This window comes from Cololabis saira, chromosome 21 (genome assembly GCF_033807715.1).
Source record: "Cololabis saira isolate AMF1-May2022 chromosome 21, fColSai1.1, whole genome shotgun sequence".
Classification (NCBI taxonomy): Eukaryota; Metazoa; Chordata; class Actinopteri; order Beloniformes; family Belonidae; genus Cololabis; species Cololabis saira.
Window position 1 is genome coordinate 16,520,489 of NC_084607.1, and position 23,264 is coordinate 16,543,752.

At 39.6% G+C, this 23,264-nt stretch overlaps 1 protein-coding gene across 1 annotated transcript; it reads left to right on the top strand.

Annotated features, from left to right (window-relative positions):
* Positions 1-1,580: 1,580 nt before the first annotated feature.
* cavin1a (caveolae associated protein 1a) lies at positions 1,581-22,428 on the top strand. Its single transcript, XM_061711351.1, has 2 exons — positions 1,581-2,419; positions 19,123-22,428. Exons 1-2 carry the CDS (start codon positions 1,916-1,918, stop codon positions 19,873-19,875), a joined length of 1,257 nt encoding a protein of 418 aa, XP_061567335.1. The 5' UTR covers positions 1,581-1,915; the 3' UTR covers positions 19,876-22,428.
* Positions 22,429-23,264: the final 836 nt, after the last annotated feature.

Consider the following 23,264-nt stretch of genomic DNA (forward strand, 5'->3'; position numbering starts at 1 on the left):
AGGATGTTCGTTAATGTGACGCATAAGGTCAGGAGTGGAGTCTTTACGTTAATGTGACGTAGAGTGGGATGGGGGGGTAGTCCGTGGTAGACGGGGGAGAAGGGGGTCCGGGGCCTTTTGGATGAGGACAGCTGCAGTCGGGAAGAAACTGTTTTTTGTTTTTTTTAATATTTTTTTTTATCCACGATTTTTTACCCATTTCATCACCCAGTGCTCATACCTAAGTAACAGTCCTGGGCAAGAAACTGTTTTTATGGCCTGAGGTTTTGGTCCTGATGGACCGCAGCCTCCTGCCAGAGGGAAGAGTCTGAAACAGTTCGTGTCCGGGGTGAGAGGGCTCTGCTGCAATCTTTCCTGCACGCTTCAGGGTCCTGGAGGCGTGCAGGTCCTGGAGAGATGGGAGGTCAGTCCCAGTTGCAACAATAAAACAAATATACACAAACAAAATAATAATAATAATAATAATAATAATACTAATAATAATAATAATAATAATAATAATAATAATAATAATAATAATAATAATAATAACAAACAAAATAACCAGATTTGGAACAGGGTACAACTTAACCAATATCTGTAAAGAGGGAGAGAGAGAGAGAGAAAAAAATGAAGACTTGGAAATCGTGAGGTTGTTTTACATTACTCGTTATGGTTTGACGCCTTATTTTGAAATCTCAAACCGGAAATCAGCATAGTGTTCTTACTATGGCCACGAGGTGGCGTTAAAGTCTTGTGATTTTAAACTAAACAACATGTCTCTGCGTCGTAAATGACGTACAGACAAATAAAATTAGATATATAATTACTACATAATGTTGCAATATATTTGACGAGTTTATAAAAAATAGCATCATTAGTTACATGATGACTACAACAACATGTTGTTTTGGGTAGTAGTGACTAAGTGAGTTCAGCCTGTGCCAGGAGGAGATGCATGTACGTGCAAAAGAAAACATATCATGCTAAAAATATAACTATAGAAAAGAAAAAAAATTACAGAAATTACATAGAAATACAATAAAATCAGAAAAAGTTATAAAGTTGGTAGTGCATTTGGCTAAAAGCGAGAATATACCCTCTAGTTGTCGTTATGGAGAACTACATCACAACGTTTGTAAAAAAAAATATTTATCATTATTATCATCATTATTTTTATTAGTAGTAGAGACCTGTCAAAATATTTAATTGGCCATTATTTTTCAGATAATTATCAGATATATATTTAGACCCCCTTTTCAATATTTTGCATGACTGAATTGGCTATCAACATATTAAAACAACATCTTTTGTTTTATGTTAGTTTAATTTAAACTAAGTAAAACAGACGTCAACACAACATGTAATTGGTGGGATTTGATTTGTACAGAACAGCTATATTATTTCAGGGAATGTGGACCTTGTTACACTTCCACAGTATGATTTCCCCCCCAGTGGTCCTCACCATCCCATGAAAGTGTTTCATGTCATCATGAGAGGTGGGGTCTGGAAACATTCTGCCCTGTGTTTGGGGACAGAATGGGGTGGAGTCCTGCAGCCGCAGGGGAGGTGGTGGGTGGAGGCCCGGTGTAAGAAGGGAAAAGTCTGACTGGGTGGTTTCACAGGGTGCAGAGGCATTTGGAGTCAGGGCACACATGCTTCAGCTGTGAGAGGCCCCCACTCCCCTTGGCTGGCTGGCATCCCAGAGCAGAGGCGGACAGAGACAGAGAGGGCTGAGTGTGAGAGACCTGGCGTGAATAGACATTTTAAAGAGTTAAGTAAGTTCAGAAGAGGCAAACAAGTGGTCGGTAAAGTTGTCCGAACGGAAAGGAAAGGATTAGTCACTGGGTTTTGAGCAGATCGGCTGTGCCGGGTAGGTTTTCAGCAGTGTTTTCTGTAGTGAACTGCAAATAGCTTTGATAGTGACTTGACGGTCATGGCGGATACAGGTGTCAAAAAGGAGCATGCAGTCCATGCAGAAGTCCCTTATGATGATGACGACGAGGTAGCTCTCGTAGGTGCTGCCACTGAGCCAGCGTTAGATGACGATGACCCCGCTGAGGAAAGGGATCCGGTGCTCACCACTGGTTCTGGAGGCAAGAGTGAAGCTCAGATGAATGGGGTCATGGTTCTGTCTCTGCTCGACAAGATAATCGGGGTCGTAGACAACATCCAGCTGACCCAGAATGGGCTCGAGGCCCGGCAGGAGACCATGGAGAAGTCCGTGTCAACCATCCAAGGGGAGCTGACTAAGTTGTCCAAGAACCACATCGACACGGCCAACACTGTCAACAAAATGCTGGACAAAGTGCGCAAGGTCAGCGTGAACGTCAAGTCGGTGCGTAACAACCTGGAGAGGCAGGCGGGCCAGATCAAGAAGCTGGAGAGCAACGAGAAGGAGCTGCTCAAGAGACGCAACTTCAAAGTCCTCATCTACCAGGTGAAGTGTGGGGAGAGATTGTTTTTTGTGTTGTTGTCGTTTTAATCACTTTGATTGCATGGATTTATCCATAAGAGATCACCTTTGTGTGAGAATGTGGAGATCATAACAAAATAATTAAAATCTCACCTGTGAACATTAACATTGCAGTGACACTCAGAGTACATGCTAGTACAGAACCGGGCGTGTTGCATTCCCCACATCTTAAAGGAAATTCGGCAAGACGTGTGAAATTTACCTGTCAGAGCAACCTCTTGGCATCTTCTCGCCAGAGAGCATTAAAGTCACACCGTGGCATGAGTTGACCCCTTGTTTATTGAAAATGAAACATGGACAGCTAGTCCTTTCAGGATGTAGAGAGAGACAGCCAAAGCTTTCTGGTTTCCATGACACAGATGTCTGACTCACCCCTTCCAAAAATGTAAACAACTGTAATGTTTGCAAAGTGTCAAAACAGTACATAGACACAAACTTCTGCACACGCTCAGTGAGAGCCTCCTTTCTCCTCGCACCAGGGGAGGGAAAACCAGCGGCTCCCATGGAAAATACAAAGTGATCTCTCCTACTCGGCAGGCCTTCACAGTTACCCAATGAAACTATATAAAGATTTGTGGGTGTAAATAAAAATATAATTCCCATAAACACTGGCATGGGGGGGCTACTTGAGAACCAACGCCCTTCCTCTGAGGTGCCATGAGGACAGATAGTTGGCAGGCTGCTGTCATGCAAGGTGTAAATACGGCGTTTATCGTGAATATTTCCCAGAAGTGGGACCCAGTGACTCTAAAAGCAGCTCTCACAGCCACGCTTGAGTTAATGATTCAAAAAATATGAGAACTGGAGCATTTGTTTATCTTATGTGTCACGGCTATTTTTTCCAGAGTGAAACTATTACAAATAACTTGAGTGAGAGTGAAATTAATTTACGTGTGCAAATGATGGGAACTAATCAGTCAAAGGACTGCCAACGGCTCTTTTTTTAGCAAGACATGCCGTCATGTCTTGCTTAGAAAAAAAAATAAACTAAAGGGAAAGCAACTTTGCTTTAATCGTTTTTATTGTATGACGGGTTTCGCCCATGTGATAAATTGATCGAAAAGAAAATCCAAGCCAACGTCAGTCATGCTTTTGATCAAACTTGCTGATTGCTAAAGAGGATATGTCTTTAAAAATCACATATCAAAGAGGATCTTTAGGTTGCAAGCTTCGCGTGAGTATAACTTACTCTGGGGTCTATTTTGGCAGCCTCGAACGTTTCACATCGCCCTCCTGAGATGCTCACTGTGGGAGCAAATTACACTATTGGCATCTAGAAGAAATCCAATCATAGACACTAGACGTCGATAAATTATTTTGTAAAGCAGGTGTCTCTTGTTGTGTGCAGCTCCTGTCTGTGCAACCGTCTGAGTGACAGATGCTGCAGGAGAACAACAAATCCCGATTTTAAAACTTTTATTTTTAATGCCCATGTCGCTGCAGCGTTTCTGAAGTGGTTGTAGAAGCTGTTTTGGTCTCCAGGCGTCTATTTTTTGAGTGTGACCGACTGGTAGGTTAACTGACCGACAGGTAGACTAGTCCGACAGTGGCAGCAGTGCAAACCAACCTCAACACTTTCCACTGTCTCTTTGCATGTTAACGTGTTAGGGATATGTTTAGAAGACTAAGGATGTGGTAAGGGTTGGGGTACGGCATGTGGAGGTTAAGGCAAACGCCCATGGAATTACCAATGTGTGTGTGTGCCCGTGTGTTTATGTGTGTGTCCATTCCTCACTGCTATTGGTTTTCATCTACAATGTCAGGGGAATTTCAGTAAGACAAGTGAAACATTTTGCACTGCAGGGCTTTATTCGGTTTTAACTGCAGGTGCTGTTTTTTCTTTCTCTCACATCGCCCTAGTTGCCCGGTCTGAGAATAGCCACATAGTTCAAAATTTCCAGTCTGGGAACATGGGGATGCTTTATATTTAAACCCACAGTGACGGTAGCTTGCAGGATCTCCAGGCAACAGCACAGCCGCAGTAATTACCAAATGCATATTACATATCAGCTGTGAGTATACATCAAGGGGTGTCATCCTGGAGATGTGAGCATGCATGGGCTCTTAGAGTTACAACCACGGCTGTGTCCGTCCTTGTCGCAGCTCAGGGTCCTCCTTGTCTCAGCATGGTGTACAATCAAGCTGTCATCAGAGCTTTGGGGGTGCAGCAAATGACCAGTGAGTCAATGTCCTGCACCAACACGGCATGTTTTCTCCCTGACTGGGTTGAAAATGACACCGCTTTCCTTCATGAATCACTACTACTTCTTTTTCACCTCTTTGGCTTCACAAGATTTATGAGTCATTATGGAAGAAAAACAGTAATCTTTTATACTACAGCTGTCTAATGGTGGTTTTAATGCTGTAATCTACAGTCGTGTGCAAATGTTAGTGCCTTTGTGTGGATGCATATTAGGCAAATACAGCCTCAGTCAAATCATAACATATAACTTTGATCATTTTCCCTTACTTAACAAAAATGAAGCCAAAAGACATTATGTGGGCAACATTAAGTATATGCCTTACTGCTTTATAGGATTTTAGTGGGTAAATTGAAACCAACAAAGATAAGACGAGAGCAGTGTGCCGACGTTGTTCACCCACATCCAGGCTTGTTTCTGGTAACACGTCAAACCTCATAACGCATTTTAAACGGCACCAAGCCAATATATTTGTTTAATTTGAGAATACTTTATTTATTTAAGGACTTGGTAATAAATTTGAGCAGTTTTCTATTTTTTATTCCTATTTATTTATTTATATATATATATATATATATATATATATATATATATATATATATATATATATATATATATATATATATATATATATATATATATATATATATATATATATATATATATATATATATATAGTGTAGGCTATATAATTTTTTGGTTTCATTTTTATAAGGAAATGTGTAAACCATTGTTTTCAAATGTTGAAAATTAAACAAAAAGCATTTAAGTTTTGTATTTAATTTATTTATTTTTTATTTTATTTTCCCCCTTACTGTACCGAAATTGAACCATACTGTGACCTCAAAACCGAGTTATGTACTGAGTAACGGATTTATACCTTTACACCAATAACAAGCAGTGGTCTTGGAGAAGCAGTTATTGCTGCGTATCATTCTGGAAAGCGTAATAAACTTGTTCTCAAACAATTTGGAGTTTAGAGCTCCACAGTGATAAAAGTTATTCACAAGTGGAAAGTATTCAAACCAGTTACCAATCTTCGCAGCGGTGGAGTCCCAGCGATTTTACCCAGAGTTCAGAAAGTTAAACGGCCTTGGAAAAAAAAAAAATCTCCAATTTCAGACCACACAGGCCTCACTGAGCATGTTGGATGTTAAAGTCCACCACAATTAGAAGAAAAGTGTTTGTCTGTAAGGTTTGCCGGGAGAAAAACTGAGGGAAGCATGAACGAGATTTGAAAAACTGAATCTGAACAAACCACAAGACGTCAGACAGTTACCAACTGACAGATGAGACCAGAGCACAGTTGTTTGGCATTCATGCCTCGCTCCATGTTTGTGAAAATTAAACGCATAATTTCAGCAGAAGACCATATTTACTACCCATACATCTGAATGGTTCAAAAATGAATTTATTTTTTATTTTAAATCACGATTTTGGAAAGACCGGGTCAAAATCCAGACGTCAGCCCGATTGAAATGCTGCAGCAGGACAAGAGCTGATTAAAGAAGGATGGACTAAAACTCTTCCACAACCATTTGAGAGACTGATAAAGTGATACAGGTCATGATTTTACTGCGAATTATTCCTGCTATAAGTGGATCTACAAGTGATTCTGTTGGTACCACACAATTTTTGGCAGGGGTTGCATTTACTAAGACCCACAACAATCAGAATATTATATCCTTTTTAGATAAAAAGAAAACAAAATCATCAGATTTAAAGAGGCTGTATTAACTTTTGCAAATAAATGTGACAAAATCAACATTCATGCAGTTAGAAGGCTGCGCTGGTTCTCTGGAACAGATGACATCAGTTAGCTTCTGTTAACAGTATAATTAAAAAAAGAATCTCTTCCTGCAGTTTCTCAGCTCAGCGATGGTTAGAAATGCAAGAAGGTATTTGTTGTGAAGCTGCACTTATCCTCCTGCTCACCTTCCAACAATCCAGGCGCAGCGATGGCAGGGTCCGATAACTGTCAGGGTCCGATAACTGTCAGCTGTTGGTGGAGAAAGTCTGCCGAGGTGCGACTCCCAGGACTCTTGTCTTCACAGATACTTCATCTAAGATTCAAGCAGTCAGGTTTGTCACAAAAAGGCTCAGTAAAAACGTTTGGCAGATAGCGCGGGGTGTTGCTGGAGATAGTTTTGTTTGTACAGACAAAGGAACACAGCTGATAAGAACTCAAGTTTACTGACATGAAATCAGTTCAGTTTATGGTATCTCAACTAAAGCATCAACAAATCTATACATTTAACGTTTATCAGTCAACATGTTTTGTGAAAACTTGGGGAAGTCATGTGACCGTGTCCCCTTGGGGTATCTCGTGGGGGTGTGGCGTGGTCCAGGAGTATGGAGTGCTTGGTCCAGGCTTTACAAATAGAGGTAACTGGATTAGTTTCCACTGGGACTCTGTGCGGCCCGTCCTCTCTCATCAACTAAGTTCATAACTTTTGTAGGGGCAACAAAGGTGCGGCGGGATCTGGCTTGAGTTCCCTGTGAAGGGTGGCTGGACGTGGCCCTCACACTGCTCCTCTACATCAAGAGGAGCCAGTAAGAGTTTTTCAGGCATCCGGACCATGCCTCCTCGACATCCTCCCTCAGGAGGGGTTTTGGGCATGTCCAACTGGGCCGAGGCCCTGGGGCAGACCCAGGATAAACTGCTTGGATTATATTTCTCGGCTGGTCTGGGAATGCTGCAGTATTTCCTAAGAGGAGCTAGAGGAGGAGGTTGGAAGAAGAGAGATCAGGGTCTTTTTGCTCAAGTTTGAATGAATGAATGAAGTTTATTCAGTCATTGCAACACAAAACAACACCAAAAAAACATTGTACACAGCATTAACATTTCATACAAAACCAAAAAAAATGTGTTGAACAATAACTGAAAAGCCATAGGCTGAAGCAAAATGCTTATAAAAGCCTATCCTATAGTACCAACTTTCTATTTTTGGCTACCGACCTCCAGAAAACCAAAAAGAGAATAGAAAAGCAAAGAAACAATAAAAGGCAAAGAAACAATAGAAAAGCAAAGAAACATTTACAGATGGTCACTTGCACTTATAAGCTTCAAAAATAGCTTTACAAACCTTTTTCTTAAATACAACAAAAGAATGACATGTTTTTAAATTTATGTTGGCATCATTCCAGAATTTAACTCCAGTAATGGAGACACATCTCCTTTTCATACCTTTTTTAGCTATTTGTACTGTGAAATTGCAGACACCTCTAAGAGTGTAACGAGTCTCCTGAATTGAAAAGAACCTCTGTATTGGGTCAGGGAGCATTTTTGATTTTGCTTTAAACATAATTTGCATGATTTTAAAATAAAACAAATCATAAAATTTAATAACATGAGAATTTAGAAAAAGTGGATCTGTGTGAGCGTAGTAATCAGCCTTATTGATGATACGTATGGCTCGTTTTATTATTGAATTTAAGGTGGTTTTAAAGGTGGATCCCCACAATTCCACACAGTAAGATAAATAGGGAACAATCAATGAGTAGTAAAGTTTCTAGTGTCTTTTTTTTCTAGTAGTTTCTGACCGCCACGCCCCAAACTCGGTTGAGTGGGGGTTAATGGATGAAAGGATGGATCATTTAAATATAAATACTCCATAATCAATAACTAAACAGCTCCTTTTCAGTACAGCAAAGTAACAAGACTGTGGAAACATTTTTAGAAGAGATTAAAAATTAATTGATATTTGTAAGTATAACAAGGCTGGGCCTCATCTGGGACTCGTAATGCACTTTAGCTCGGTAATTCTGCGACTGAATGTGGTTTACGCAATATGATAGCGTATGTCCACGAGAGTGTGAGACGGTCTTGCTGCGAATCTGGGCGCGTCTGGCCTCAGCTCAAGCACAGTGATAGGTATGTAGCCAACTTCATCAGGGGGCGATGCCTTCTTAGTTACGGCCTGCTTAGACTGAACCAGGATCAGAGATCTCCCAGAGCTTGGACCACGGCCAGCGGACCCCTCAGCAGCAGCTCCAAGCAACTTTTAAAAATAAAAAAAAGATGTTTCTGCAGTGAGACATTGGATAAAGTGAGTCAGTGGGAAATCCCTTGGCAACATCTAACTAAATCTTTGTTTCCAGGCCTGGATCAGATGTCAGGATCACAACAAAAGAGTAGTTACAAACATCACTGATACACACAGGCCAGAGCAACAGACTCAGCTGAAAAGCACTCGACCGGCAGCACCAAGTTGGTGTTCTGATTCATCCGGCTGGCATCTCTGCCCCTCCCGCTGGCGCTTGCTCTCCTCCCTTCTCAGATTCTCTCCCTTATCGCTCCCACTATTAACGTGGTGCATTTCACTCCCACTCAGAAGTCTAATCTAGACCGAAGGGCGAGGCTCATTCAGCATTTGCCACGACACTCGGCGCACTGACCCTCTTTTACCTGGGTGGGTGGAAAAAGTGCACCGAGGAGGCTCTTCATTTCACTCCTGCGTGTCAACTGTCACGTTAAGCCACTTCTAAGTTAAGCTTCACGTGGGCCCACATATGTCAAGTTCTGTTCAGTCGTTCATGTTTACGAGCAGCATTACAGCGAGGGGATCAGCATAAAAAGAAAAAATTGGAAAAAAAAATACTTTGAAAGAATCTTTTCAAGTATTAATGTATGCTTTTACGTATAGATGAATACAGGGACTCAAGGTAAATAACTCAAAATAAATAAGTGATTAATACTCGAGTATAACACAATTTAAATGTATAAAATTATTACTATTAATTTGTGCAACCTTTAACTATGTCAAGTTTCTTCTTTTCTTTCATATTTAATAACAAGGGTCCAACTGAAAAAATAGTATTGAGTTCAATGGGTAGGAAGTAATATGTTTTTACTTCTGCCTACTCCTTTTTCGAGCATGACACATTATATTTATTAATTCTCATCTACTTTGTTTACAATGGTAGATGTATTATTTATTGATTATTATTGTTCTTTTTATTTTATTGATTTATTGTTTTGCTGCTTTATTTATTTTATTTTTTGTGCTTATGTTCGAAATAAAAGATATCTTCATCTATATTTCAAAAAGATATATGGACAAATGCTTTTTGACCAAAACCTGTTGAGGCTTTGGTGATGTCGGGACCCAAAAGCAAACACAAGACTGTGGGATGAAGGACTTAAAGGGATTTATTTAGGTAGAGGGGGAGTGGAGGCAGCAGGAAGCCCCGGGTGTATCTGTGGTCCAGGTGGAAGGGCAGAGAGGAGAGTCCAGGGGGGTCCAGGAGGGTCCAGGAGGGTCCAGGGGGGTCCAGGGGGGGTCCAGGGGGTCCAGGGGGGTCCAGGAGGGTCCAGGAGGCTCCAAGGTGGGCTGCTGAGCTGGGTTAGGCGAGGGTCGAGCGGGCTGAGGGGCAACCAAGCAGGCTTCTGTGTTCCATCCAAGCGAGGTAATAATCTGGCATCAGACTCCGGGATGGTGCAGGCTTTTAGCCGTGCCTGATTACCACCGAGCAGCGGGTGTGATGCTCCACAGACCCGCAGAAAGCACAGCTGCCTGGGACCATAAACCCAGCAGAAACCGTAACCACCCCAGGAACCATTTACAGGCCAGGGCTCAGAAGGAGTGTTATACTGAAGATGTCTTTTATGCAGATTGTCATGAATTATAATACATAGTATATTTGGAAAAACGGTCACTGCTATATTTGAGGTGTTGGAAATTCAGATTTCCAGAGTATTGTTCGATCACACATTTGTTAAAATTTTAACTTCAAACCTGTATTTATTGCATCTCACAGGTTGGAATTTAACACTTATTTGCTTTTTCTTTTAGTTTGTTTTGCTATTGACATCAAATTCTCATCAGTAGGTAAAGTAAACCAAATTTGGATGAGCTCATGCAGCTTTAGCAGTTCTGGATTCAGTTCTGTTAAATTCAATCCATTTTAATTCAGTTCAGTTCAGTTCTGAACCGATCTCAGACTGATCTGAGCTGATCAAAGCACAAGCAGCCACATTACCTTTTAAAGTAAGGACGGTTTGCTCTGTTTGGTTTTATTCACGGCTTCAAGTTCACAGAAAGTGTGAAAGGTTAATAAAGTGATAACTATCCGCGGCTGCAGACTGCAGGGCAGCTGTCACTCAAAAGACAAGTGCTTGATTCTTCAACTGAGCTCCAACCAGGTCCACTTCATGAACGGCGGTGCTGTGAAGGCCTCAGGAAATGAATCAAAGGTTTTAGATATTACAGTTACCATATTTACTGTCACATTTCTATGCTGAATATGCAAATATAGCAAGGAAGCACTCAGACTCGCTCGTCACTGAGCATCCACGAGTGGTTCTGCCCAAACAAATCTAATAACTAATTGAGGAATTTGAACTATTGAAGACTTTGAAAACAAAGCTTGTAGGTTGAGTGAATTAAATGTGTGGGGTTGGCCAACAAACAAATTTGTACTTTTTTTGTCACAGCAGATACAGCTTTCTTACATTTTCTATACAGACATGACTGTTATCATCTTTTCGTCGCAGTGTCAGAAAGAAAAGGACAAATGACTTCTTTAATATCTAAACATCAGCGTTTCCTCTGCTTTTATTTCTCTGCCATGTTGCTCAGCAGCAGCCAGCGACATCATGGAGCCAGTTTATTATTTCTTTCGGCTTGTTTTGCCAAATCTGGGTGCAGGCTGCTTTCGCACGCACATATTTGTCCACGATAAGAAATTAGATCAGCTCAAAGCAAAAAACATTCTTTTTCACTTAATTTTGTCCACGATAAGTAATTAGATCAAAGCAAAGAACTTTCTTTTTCACTTCATTCTTCATTTCACTTTATGATTTAGAATGCTTAAGCACGTTGTTCTTGCATCCTACATCATTCTCCGGGACTAACATTAAATATACAGTTATGTGGATAGGGATGAGCATTTTGAATGCTCATTCGATGCTAGTTGTGCTGAATGAACGGACAAATGCACCACCGGCAGACAGAGAAGTTACTTTCTGCTTTTTTAGATCAAGTATACAACGCTCTGGTGCTTTTGTGTGTGTGTGTGTGTGTGTGTGTGTGTGTGTGTGTGTGTGTGTGTGTGTGTGTGTGTGTGTGTGTGTGTGTGTGTGTGTGTGTGTGTGTGTGTGTGTGTGTGTGTGTGTGTGTGTGGGGGAGCCAGGAGGTGTAATATCTGATAGTGTTACTTTATCCTTTCCTGTTCTTGTTTTACTCTAAAAAGAGCAGGAGAAAGATGACCCACGCCACGTTAACACGTGAAACAGCTGCACATATGTCTGATACATTCTTTAGGATTATCTAATATTATTTCTGCTCTAATTTAATAAATTAGCCATGGCTTACGGATCCGAAACCACACTGCGGCGTATTTGAGTTGCACTTAAACCACGAAGCACCTCTCAGTAAATGGCCGCGTTGACATTTCATCGTGTTTTACCCTGCTGAGTGCTTTATCTTGGTCCACAAGAGCTCGCTCTGAGTCTGAGTTGCACCTCTTAAAAGTCTAGATCCCAGATCTCCGGCTGCAGCTGCCCACTCATCTCACACATCATCATCTCAATATCCCTACATCACAGCACTAAACAGGATTTACCACCCTGGGGGGCCGAGACACTCAAGTTTAACTGTTGTAGCCGTCCTCCCTCTTCACTAACTAACAAACGTGACACATGTTCTTTCTTAGATGCTTTATTAAAGGAAGCTGTCATGTATACGCCACAAGTTACTGCAGCTGAAGTATCATTCTTTTTGGGACTACTACAAACAACTATTTAATAACCTTTTTTAATTTTCTAACGCTAATAAAAAGCCAATAAAGGTCCAGCCCTGTAGTTTTAAGGACCAACCGTTACAATCCTGCCGCGTTGCTGTGAAAGTAAAAGCCTCTGTGCAGCCCCTCCGTCAGGTTACCACGGTGGTGTATTTCACTGCCGCTGCGACAGCTCGCTGTTCTTGAAGCTGGTATGTGAATTATTGGCTGCTGCAGGGAGCATGCCAGCACACTGTAGGTTAAATGTAACCTAGCTTTTACATTTTGCACCCACATAGACATTTATCATGATTCGTCTATAAATAATATGTGCCTTAATTACATCCAGTCCAAACTGCAAACGTTGCTTTTGCATGCAGATGTAGAGCTACTTGCAGCAGTTCAATGACTTATTTTCTCTGAATAGACTTGAAACATGAAAGCTGTAATAAGGTTTACTGCTTGCGTAAACGTTCATGGTATCCGATGCACATTTTCTAAAGAAGTTCTGGAAATGTAGTTTAAATTAAGAGCTGTTTTAATTAAACCTAGCAGGTGAGTCATTCCACCAGGAAGACTATGGCTGCATAGATACTGAGACCTTTCAGTCGTAGGGGGTGGTTGTGCTCCGGGGCAGGACACTGATCCCCACAGTGCTCCTGTTGCCCTACCGTCTCATGGTCCCAGTCACAAGACCAGATAAATGGGGACAGTTATGTCAGGAAAGGCATCCAATGTTAAAATCTATGTCGAATCAATATCCAGAGCGCAGTGATCTGCTGTGGCGACCCCTACGAAGAGAAACAGCTGGAAAAAAAAGGAATGAAAACATAATGTAAGGTGGAAATTAACTCATAATAAATGTCAGTTATATGACTTAAACAGCTTTAACAGCTTGATTCCGAGCAAAGCAACAATAATGAACGATTAGCAGTATGTCTTGTCTCACCAACTTGTGTCAACCAATCAATAAGTTCTGAGTCAGAAGTTATTCTCTCACAGAGCAACTTCTTCCGTGACACGTATGGAAAGGAGGCAACACAAATCCCCGTTTTGGATTTAAATTAAAAGGAAAAGCTGGAGAAGGAATGAGTATTCGGCTGAAAGCGCAGAACTGACTTCACTGGTTACTATGGATCATGACACGAGAGAGAAAGGAATATTTGTGTAATATATTCCAGCAGTGGAAAAGTCATTTCCCGCCCATTGCAAGGGATTGGCCACGCAGAGATTCCAGGGGTTTTATAGTCCTGGATGTGGGAACTATGGACTATGGAAACTATGGAAAAGGGCTTTCCTGAAGAAATTCCTTCCAGTGGTGTGAACCATTCCCTGACATGACCAAGTGATGTGTAAAAGTTCCTTTACTTGAATGACACTGCCTTCAGACAGTGAGCTTGATGCATCCATTTAAATTATGACACTTAAATGTAAATCTATAGGTGTAGTTTTTGTTTCTTTCCATTAAAATGTGGCTTCATGAGGCAGAATTAGCCTTTCACCCTCTGCCATATGACTCACCCGGCAAAATGCCCAAGGTAGTAGGCGGTGGCTGGTCCTCTGAGTTATTTGAGCTTTATTTAGGAGAGAGTATGGACGCATCAACATCACTAACCGGAGCATATTAGTGTCCTTCTTCTAGGCATCAGGCACCTCTTGGGAGATCAAAGCATGACCGCAGGGCTCTAACATGCAGACCTCCACCTCTGCCTCATGCTTCCCACTCATTTGGCCTTCTCCCTTCCTCAATGGGCGCATGGGTCAGTGATATCACTCATTGTGAAAGCTAAGTGCACAGCTGCGAGGACGGGATGGGGTACGACAGCTGCTCCGGTGACTCACCAGAGCGGCCTTTCATCACACTGCCTCATAAGGAATGGAGTATCTCTGTTTATCTACAAGCCTCCTAAATATTTGAGCGCATGTAGTTGGATCATCAATTATCGGGCATGGATTCCTTATATAGATATTACAGAGACTTGCTGCATTTTTCTAGCAAGCTGCAACTTTTCAGTCTTGCAAGTAACCATGCTATTTGAGACTATCCAACATTTATTCATTCTTATTAATCCGAAAAATGGAAAATAATGAAATGTTTTTGGGTCTTTAAAAGCAGATTGTAATCAGGAATATTGCTTTATTGGGATCACCTTTGTAGTAAAACTGTGACTTTGATATTAAACCTCATGAATGTATTACAGTTAGATGACGTGCTTGTTTGTATACTGTCATTAAAAGCATCCATAAGTCATATGCGTCCTAGCATTTACAATATATCTGAGTTAGATTATGATTGTTATGCTGCAATATTTTTCTCTATAATAACTCCTTTACAGTCAGGAAAAAGGGAAAGTATCTGTAACAGGTATTTTAGTGAGCATGAAGCTTTTGAAGTAATAATTCAAAGCACTTTGTCCTTTAACAACCCGTCACATACTGTCTGAATTGCTGTCACTCACGACAACTGTACATGTCTGCGGATTACTGCGGTCTTGTAACGGAAGATAGCGGGACAGCGATGGGAACGGAGACAGACGGATGCCTGCGGATTTTGTCAGAGCCGCTGCCGTCTCAGTACAGTGCTGAGGGAGGGCACTGTTTCCTCCGTTGCCCATGGCAACTGTGGATTACTTTACTACAAAGCCCTTGTTGGAGTCGGACAGAATTTCCATGCTTCTGTTAATGTGCCATCAGTGAACAGCGTGGCTGTTGTGTTATTTCTGACGACAGATTTACACTGTTGGTTGAGATTCGGGATGGAAGATTAGTATCCAGCTCCCGGGAGGGTTGTGAGTTCAAAGCGAGGGGTTGCTGCTTCTTGATGCTCTTACTTTTTTTTTTTTTTTTTTTGCCTCACATGTGTAAACCAATTTCTTTTGACTTTTCCCTTTATAGGTGTTGCCACAGGGGATCATTGTGTTCCACCTATTGATTTGGTAGAGATAATGCCTTCCTGACACACCCCTCCCCATTTATCCAGGCTTAGGACCAGCACTGTGGCCTGGCTTCTGACTCAGCTGGCTTCCCATATTCTGTCTCAATTATATAAATGTAATATTTTTCAATTATTATTTCATGTTTTATGATTCCTGAGAGAGTATGGCTTCTTACATCCAATTAAACACACACAGACACTCCAAAAAATACATTTTACAACCAAGCTTTCCACGAGGGGCCTTTATGTCACTTTTGCAGGAAAGAAACCTTAACAAGAGCGCTTTATACTCACTGGATGCCATTCTGCTGACACCTGGTAGTTAGCCCAGTTTTTCCACTGTTGGGAAATGGGAAGGAGAGGGAAGTAACACGGGTGCGACGGTGGAGTTAGCGTTTTCATCCTCAAGCTTTCACTCTTGTGTTTTGTAATCAGGCAGGAAACCCAAGCAACTCTCACTGATATCATCACAACTTCCTCTTGGTTTTGATTAAAGCAGGAAATTTTCCTTTGAGCATTGAAAGTTTGAACAAAGGCTGATGTAATGATATGTCCAAACTATTTTTGTTACCTTATTATGGTATATATAGTATGTCACAATTATATAGAGATACTCTGAACATTATAGTCATCTAAAACATCCGATAATCAAAGCATGAATAAAAGACAAACATTTGTATTAGTCGTTTTGCACTCTATAGCTGTGTGACATCAGATTTTGTAGTAAATGTTTGGACAGAACTGAGCCGGCTGACAGAACTCCGACCAGATCAAATGAAAGGCTCTAAGAGGGGAAGTAGACGCCAAGCTGGGTTATTTATAACTGAAGCAGACTGCTTAGATGGGAAATCACAAACGCACCTGACAGATATTGAATGCTCCTGCCACCTTCCAGCTGTGGAGTAACTTACTCCCACCCCTGCAGTATTGTTCATTATGGTTTTAATTAGGGATCTTTTGAGATGTAGGCCGACTTTCAGGGGCTTCCTCCTGCCACCGCTCATGTACAATCCTGCTTCTTCTTCTTCTTTTTTTCCTTTTAATCGATAAAAATGATGGTAAAATCTGCTAAAACGCTGGATAATTACGCATGGAAAATATGGCATCAGATTGCGTGCACGTGCATTTTAAAATAGCTCTCATGCGTGTTATTATAACTCAACCTTCTCTCGACGTGCACAGACGGTTTATTTTTGTTTAATTGCAGTAAATGACATGGGTACATTGTTGTGGGGATTTCAGCTGTTAGTCCAGCTAAACTGCACCACCCACAGGGACAACGTGAGGAGGTGGTTGCCATGGCGACGGAGAGCTGTGTTGATCTGTTGCCCTACAGGAAGGGGGGCATCCGTACTATGCGGTGGCCCCGAGCCCGTGAATGGCAATAGGAATTCAGAGACAGGGAAAGGCCAGCTCAAAATAAACGCACACAGTTGGAGTTGGCCGGGTCCACTACACGCAGAACTTGATGAAGACGTGATGTCCGTCTTATGGGAGCACCATGTGATTGCACTCTTTCGGGTGTGAATCTGCGTTGTATATGTGATCTGTCAGGTCTTTGTCATTTAGAAGTGATATATTAGGAATAAAAGCTATTATCTTTCTTTCTAAATACAACAAACTAGTTTATGCCAAATTGTATGGTCCCTCTCCATTGTAAGAGTCTGCTGTCAAGAAAGCAGTGCCTTTAAATAAAAGAGAAAGGTGTTGAAGGGTAGAACCGGCAATGATTAAATTTGAAGCGACGCTTCGAGTGAAATTGGACGATGAAGATGCTCACATGTCTGAAAGGATCTGTTTACGTGCCAATAATGGTTGATTTATTACACCATGGTTTCCTCACTCCGCCATTTGTCTTTACATTTTTCCTAGTGTTGGGTGTTAGGATGGAGGAGAGAAACATATCAGCAATTGTTCAAATCTGTTTCAAGTGAGCCTGTGTTCAACTTAAGAAAAACACACACATATATATATATATATATATATATATATATATATATATATATATATATATATATATATATATATATGTATATATATATATATATATATATATATATATATATATATATATATATATATATATATATATATACACATATACAGTACAGACCAAAAGTTTGGACACACCTTCTCATTCAAACAAATGGGAAAGCGTGTCCAAACAAGAGCGTCTGTACTGTATATATTAATATTTATATTTATATTTGACAGTATTCAAATAAGAGACATCTTTGTTGACTGCATTGCTCCCTTGAGGCAATTTTGAATAAAACCAAGTGAAATGTATTTTATTTTGGAAATATAAATAATGAATAAACAAGCAGTTATATTAATGTAGCTTTAACAGTATCTGTGTTTACAATACAAGAAAATAAAAGGTAAAAAAGGCACAAAAAAGAAAATAATTCAAGTGGAAAAGAAAGAATATTCAAAGGCAATGAGTGAAAGGATGTATTACTCTGATAAGAACAAAGTAACATAAAAAATTGCATTATTATTATAAATACAAATTTTCCACTTCCGTCTGTAAAAATTGTAAAAATTTAAGATTATTTAAATTGTTAAAAAAATCTGACTTTTTAGGACATCATTTTTAAATATCAGTCTAATTTTTCTCACTCGTTGACGCCGTCATGCACGTCTGCACGCACAATGTTTCGCCAAACAGCTGCATATTACCTCAGTATACTGGCTCGTTTAAAGCTGTTTGATTACAGCAGTATCCTGTAGTTTTGTTTTTTTATGTGATTGTGACAAAGACATAGACATTCCTTGTGAATTCAGTGAAAACTTCATAGTTTGATTCTTTAAGACCTGAAGTAAGGGATTACAAGGGAATTAACTTATGAGCCAACATAATGTAGGGACTAAATTTCCTTGCTATTGAACAAAATAAAGACATTACTCCTTTACTTCTCAGAGTGGATATATATATATATATATATATATATATATATATATATATATATATATATATATATATATATATATATATATATATATATATATATATATATATATATATATATATATATATATATATATATGTGTGTGTGTGTGTGTGTGTGTGTGTGTGTGTGTGTGTGTGTGTGTGTGTGTGTGTGTGTGTGTGTATACACTGCAGATCTTAAAACTAAAGCTGTACTAACTGCTGAGTCTTTTCAATAAAATCCAAACAGCCTAACTTGCATGTTTGCATGGTTTAATAATTTTGAAAATATATTTCAATTTACAATGGTTCACTAATAACTGTGGTGGATATTTAATACCCAACAGAAGGCAAGGCTGTGCTTTTTTACAAGGAAATAATGACAGATGTCAAGAACAACTGAACTACAGTTGGTTTTGGTTTCACTATGAGTGGAGTAGTAGATAATAAAAGCCCTATTGCTTTATTATTGTTTCATTTATGCTTCATATGAAACATATTTCTGTATCCACGCATGCTTTAATGTTTCTGAGACTTGAAATTTTAAATAAATGGAGTTTGTTCCTGTTTATGCGATTGCTACCACCAGATGGCACTCTGCACCAACTACTGTACGGTTAGCGGTTTAAACGATGCATGACACTGCAAAGTACCATAATCACATACTTTATTGTTTAATTCCTGACCGAAGTCCATCTCCCTCACGTTTTTGGGCACACAATTTTTATTGTGTATGAAAGTAAATGTGATTGTTTACATTAACCGTACAATAAGACAGTCAGCTAGATTGTGAACTTGAAAAAGGTTATTGATTTGATTCTGTGTTTTAATAGGTTTCTGTCTCTCTTCCCCTTTTTTTTTATTTTGCATCCCTCAGGATCAAGTGAAGGTGCCAAAGGAAGCCAAAGCCAAGACAGCACAGTCAGTTGAGGGTAACCCAGTGGAGGGCCTCGAGCAAATACCCGAGGAGGAACAAGAAGCGGTGAAAGCCAACCTCAATTCCGATGAAGAGGTTGAGATTGAGGAGATTATTGAAGAGTCCCGCACAAAGCGCCTCCAACGCACCACCAAGCAGCAGGTGGATAACATAAAGAAAGTCTTCTCCAAAGAGCAAATGGAGAAGAACAAACTAAAGACCAAGGAAAACTTGGAGAAGACCAAGCAGCGCACCCGTGAAAACCTGGAGAAGACGAGGCAGAAAACCCGCGACAACCTGGAGAAGACGAAACAAAAGATTGGCAAACTTGGGACCCGCATGACACCCAACATGGAACGCAGAAATAAGATAAGAAGCTCCAAGGACAAGATAAAGAAGTCCCTCAACCCTGATCACAAAGTCCACCGCCGCTCCAAGACCACCGTGTATCGAGTCCCCCCCTTCACCTTCCACGTTAAGAAGATCCGAGAAGGCGATGAGGAGGTGGTGCAGAACACGGAGATGGTGGAGGTGGCCGACGCGGAGGCCCATTCAGACGGAGAGGAGAACGGGCTCGACGTACACGTGGAGGTGGAGGAAGGGGAGTTGGTGACTGTAGACGGCCCAGAGATGCACGCTCTTCTGGAGATGACGGAGGGCTCCCAGCTGGTCTCCGTGGAGCCAGACCATCTAAAGAAGGCCACAAGTGAATAAAGGCTCCCGGCTCTACAGAGCCAAGAGACATATGGCCCTTTTCCACCAGTACATACTCTGCGCGCTTCTACTCGCCACGCCCCCGTCTTGCGCTTCTCCACTACGGACCGAGACGGGTAAAGGCGTGCCAAGTAGATACTTTTTCTGTACCTTTTCTGCCGAGGTTCTGAGCGTGCTGCGTCGGCCCTGTATCTGACGTCATCACAATACACGCTGAGTAGGTACTAGTCGAAAAGGGCCAATAAAGTCCCTGGCTCTGCAGAAGAGTGAAGAGGTATACAAGGATGAAGACGTCTTGATGAATGAGTCTGATCTGAAAAACACAGTCGTGGTTGTGGGGAATTTCTGGGGGTGATTGCAGTTTATTTGTTCTCTATTCTCTTTTTATCGTACCAGACAAGAATGAATTTAAAATGTACTCATATTTACCATTAAAAAGAAAAAAAAGAAACAAAGCAAAAACAAAGCTGGCTTTTGAAATATCCTTCATGCTGACTGGTCTGGCGGATTTGCTGTTTGTTGTTGATTTGATTACTTATTCGCTTATAAGGGGAAAAGGGCTTTGTTATTATAAGGTTATGTTAAAGGGATATTTGGGTTTTCTTTTGAAGCAATTGTTAAATAGTTATTGGTAGTCAGTGGCTGACCGGGCTCGCCGTTCGGGGGAAGTAGAGAAAATGGCTGACATGCAAGTCAAGCTGACAACTACTTTTCTACTCTTATCTCAAAAATATCATAGCCATTTTAGTAATTGTTGTATTTTGGGGTGGGGGGGGCTTCAGGAAGTTATTTACGTTGTCACTAGATTTTCTCAACTAAACCAACTGTTGAGAAAAGGTTAACAACAATTTTATATCTGTGTAAAAATTCCACAGGTTTCACGCTTATACATAGTTTGATTTGACATCTTTTCAATGGATAAATGTTCTTCAAGTTTCTTTTCTAAGACGTGAGTTTTGTTTGCTTTGTCAACCCTCCTACTTATGTCAAGGACATAAGTCGTTCGAAGAAGTCCACTGCAAAACGAAAACAAACAAAAACATGTACATATATCTCTCTGTGTTTCTCCTGTGTTTGACGAGCACATTACCATTTATATGGCAATGGGAAGTATATCACAAGATTTATGGGATAATGAATGTTTTTTGTCTTTAATTTTCTGTAGTGTGCATGAGAAATATGTGCATTTTCTGGGCCTAATAAAGAAATGAATGTGTAAAAGCAAGGAAGAATACTGAGACTGAACTTAGACAAGCTTCTTTAAAAAATAGGGTTTTTTATGCCCTGTATAAAAGCAGTGGGGCAAAAAAAAACGATTTACTACCAGTTACTCAAAAACTTTACCAAATGTAGCTTACACTATCAAAAAACTTGTGTTTGTTTTTTGAAGATAATTCGAAGAATATGTACTGTATATATACTGTGCTTTGATAAGAGAAATAGTCATAGCCTGCTATATACTTGTGTGAGAGCTCTTTCTTGCGACTCTACTCTGTATCCTTAAGTGGTCACTAAATAAAGTATCTGCTTTCGATAATCCAACACTTGAGATGGAGCTTGCAGTTTAAAATTGATCTTTGCTAGAGTGCATTTTGATAAGATGCCATATGCTTGAAAGCATGTTATTAGTGTTATGTGTTTAGGCACATTCACCGTGTTCTGTTTGTTGCACCTTGACATGGACTCACTAAGTTTTTTGAGCTTCCTTCTGTACATAGGAGTATTAAAAGAACTGTGTCACCATAGAAACCCTGCATCACAGTGAATTTACACGTCACTGGTAAAAAGTTCCTGGTGTAACGCAAGCTGAAAAAGGACGGTCTGAAAAGAAGATGACATTTAAATTACTTACATGAGAGGAAGCTGCATTTAGAATGTAGTTAAAGAGAGACTGCAAATTCCCAGGTATTGTAAATGACATGTCATTTGAATAAATGTCAGAACAGTGCAATACTTTAATCCAGTCTACAAACCTTTTTGCAGTGACTAGTTGCAATCATGTGTGCTTTTTCAGAATAATAAGTAGATCGTAAAAGACGAGCACACAAGGCTCCAGCCGAGCTGAAGGTGATGGCCTCTGTTTCTGATGTGACTTTGTTGTGTTGCAGGCACTGAGATGCTCACTGTGTGGCAAGGAACACCATTTAAATAATCAATGGGTGGGGAAATGCAATTAAAGAGAGTGGTCACTCAGAACATTGAACGTGACAGGGAATAGAGACAAGGAAAGCATATGTATGTATGATAAAGTAATGGTGAAGAATAAGTGTGTGCAGATGAAATACTAATAGAACCAACAGGAAATGTCATTTTTATATCTTTCTTGTTGTATTGATTTTTGACAAAACTGTCAAAACTGTTTTACGAGACACCTCATAGTTTGTTGTAGTCCAAGTAGGGTTTATACAGATTTGTAGCAACATGATGAAAACACATAACAGCTCTTTGTTGTAATTAACTCACCTTGCCAGCTTCTTACCAGATTACCGGATTATATTGTGTTCAAGCCTTATTGTTCCTTACTGTTCAACATAAATAAATGCTTATTAATAACTGCCTTGTCTCTTATATTCCTGAGTTTTACAAAACGTATATATGGTTGATTACTCTGAGACTCTATGAGTGATGGGCGTTCATATACATATACATATATACACATATATTTGTCATCGCATTTAATGACACTAGTGCTGTTCTTTATTGATTTCCCGCTGACGAAATTCATTGATAGATTTATTCATACTATACGTCCTCACTTGAAGCATGAACAATATATACATATACATATATACACATATATATATATATATATATATATATATATATATATACATATATATACATATACATATATATACATATATATATATACATATACATATATATATACATATATACATATATATATATATATACATATATACATATACATATATATATACATATATATATATATATATATATATATATATATATATATATATATATATATATATATATTGTTCATGCTTCAAGTGAAGTGAGGACGTATAGTATGAATAAATCTATCAATGAATTTGATACTTATCAATAAGACTCAGTATAAGTCAAATTTGATACTTGACTTATATATACATATATACATATATACACATATATATATATATATGTATATATATATATATATGTATATATATATATATATATATATATATATATATATATATATATATATATATATATATATATATATATATATATATATATATATATATATATATATATATATATATATATATATATTGTTCATGCTTCAAGTGAGGACGTATAGTATGAATAAATCTATCAATGAATTTCGTCAGCGGGAAATCAATAAAGAACAGCACTAGTGTCATTAAAGGCGATGACGT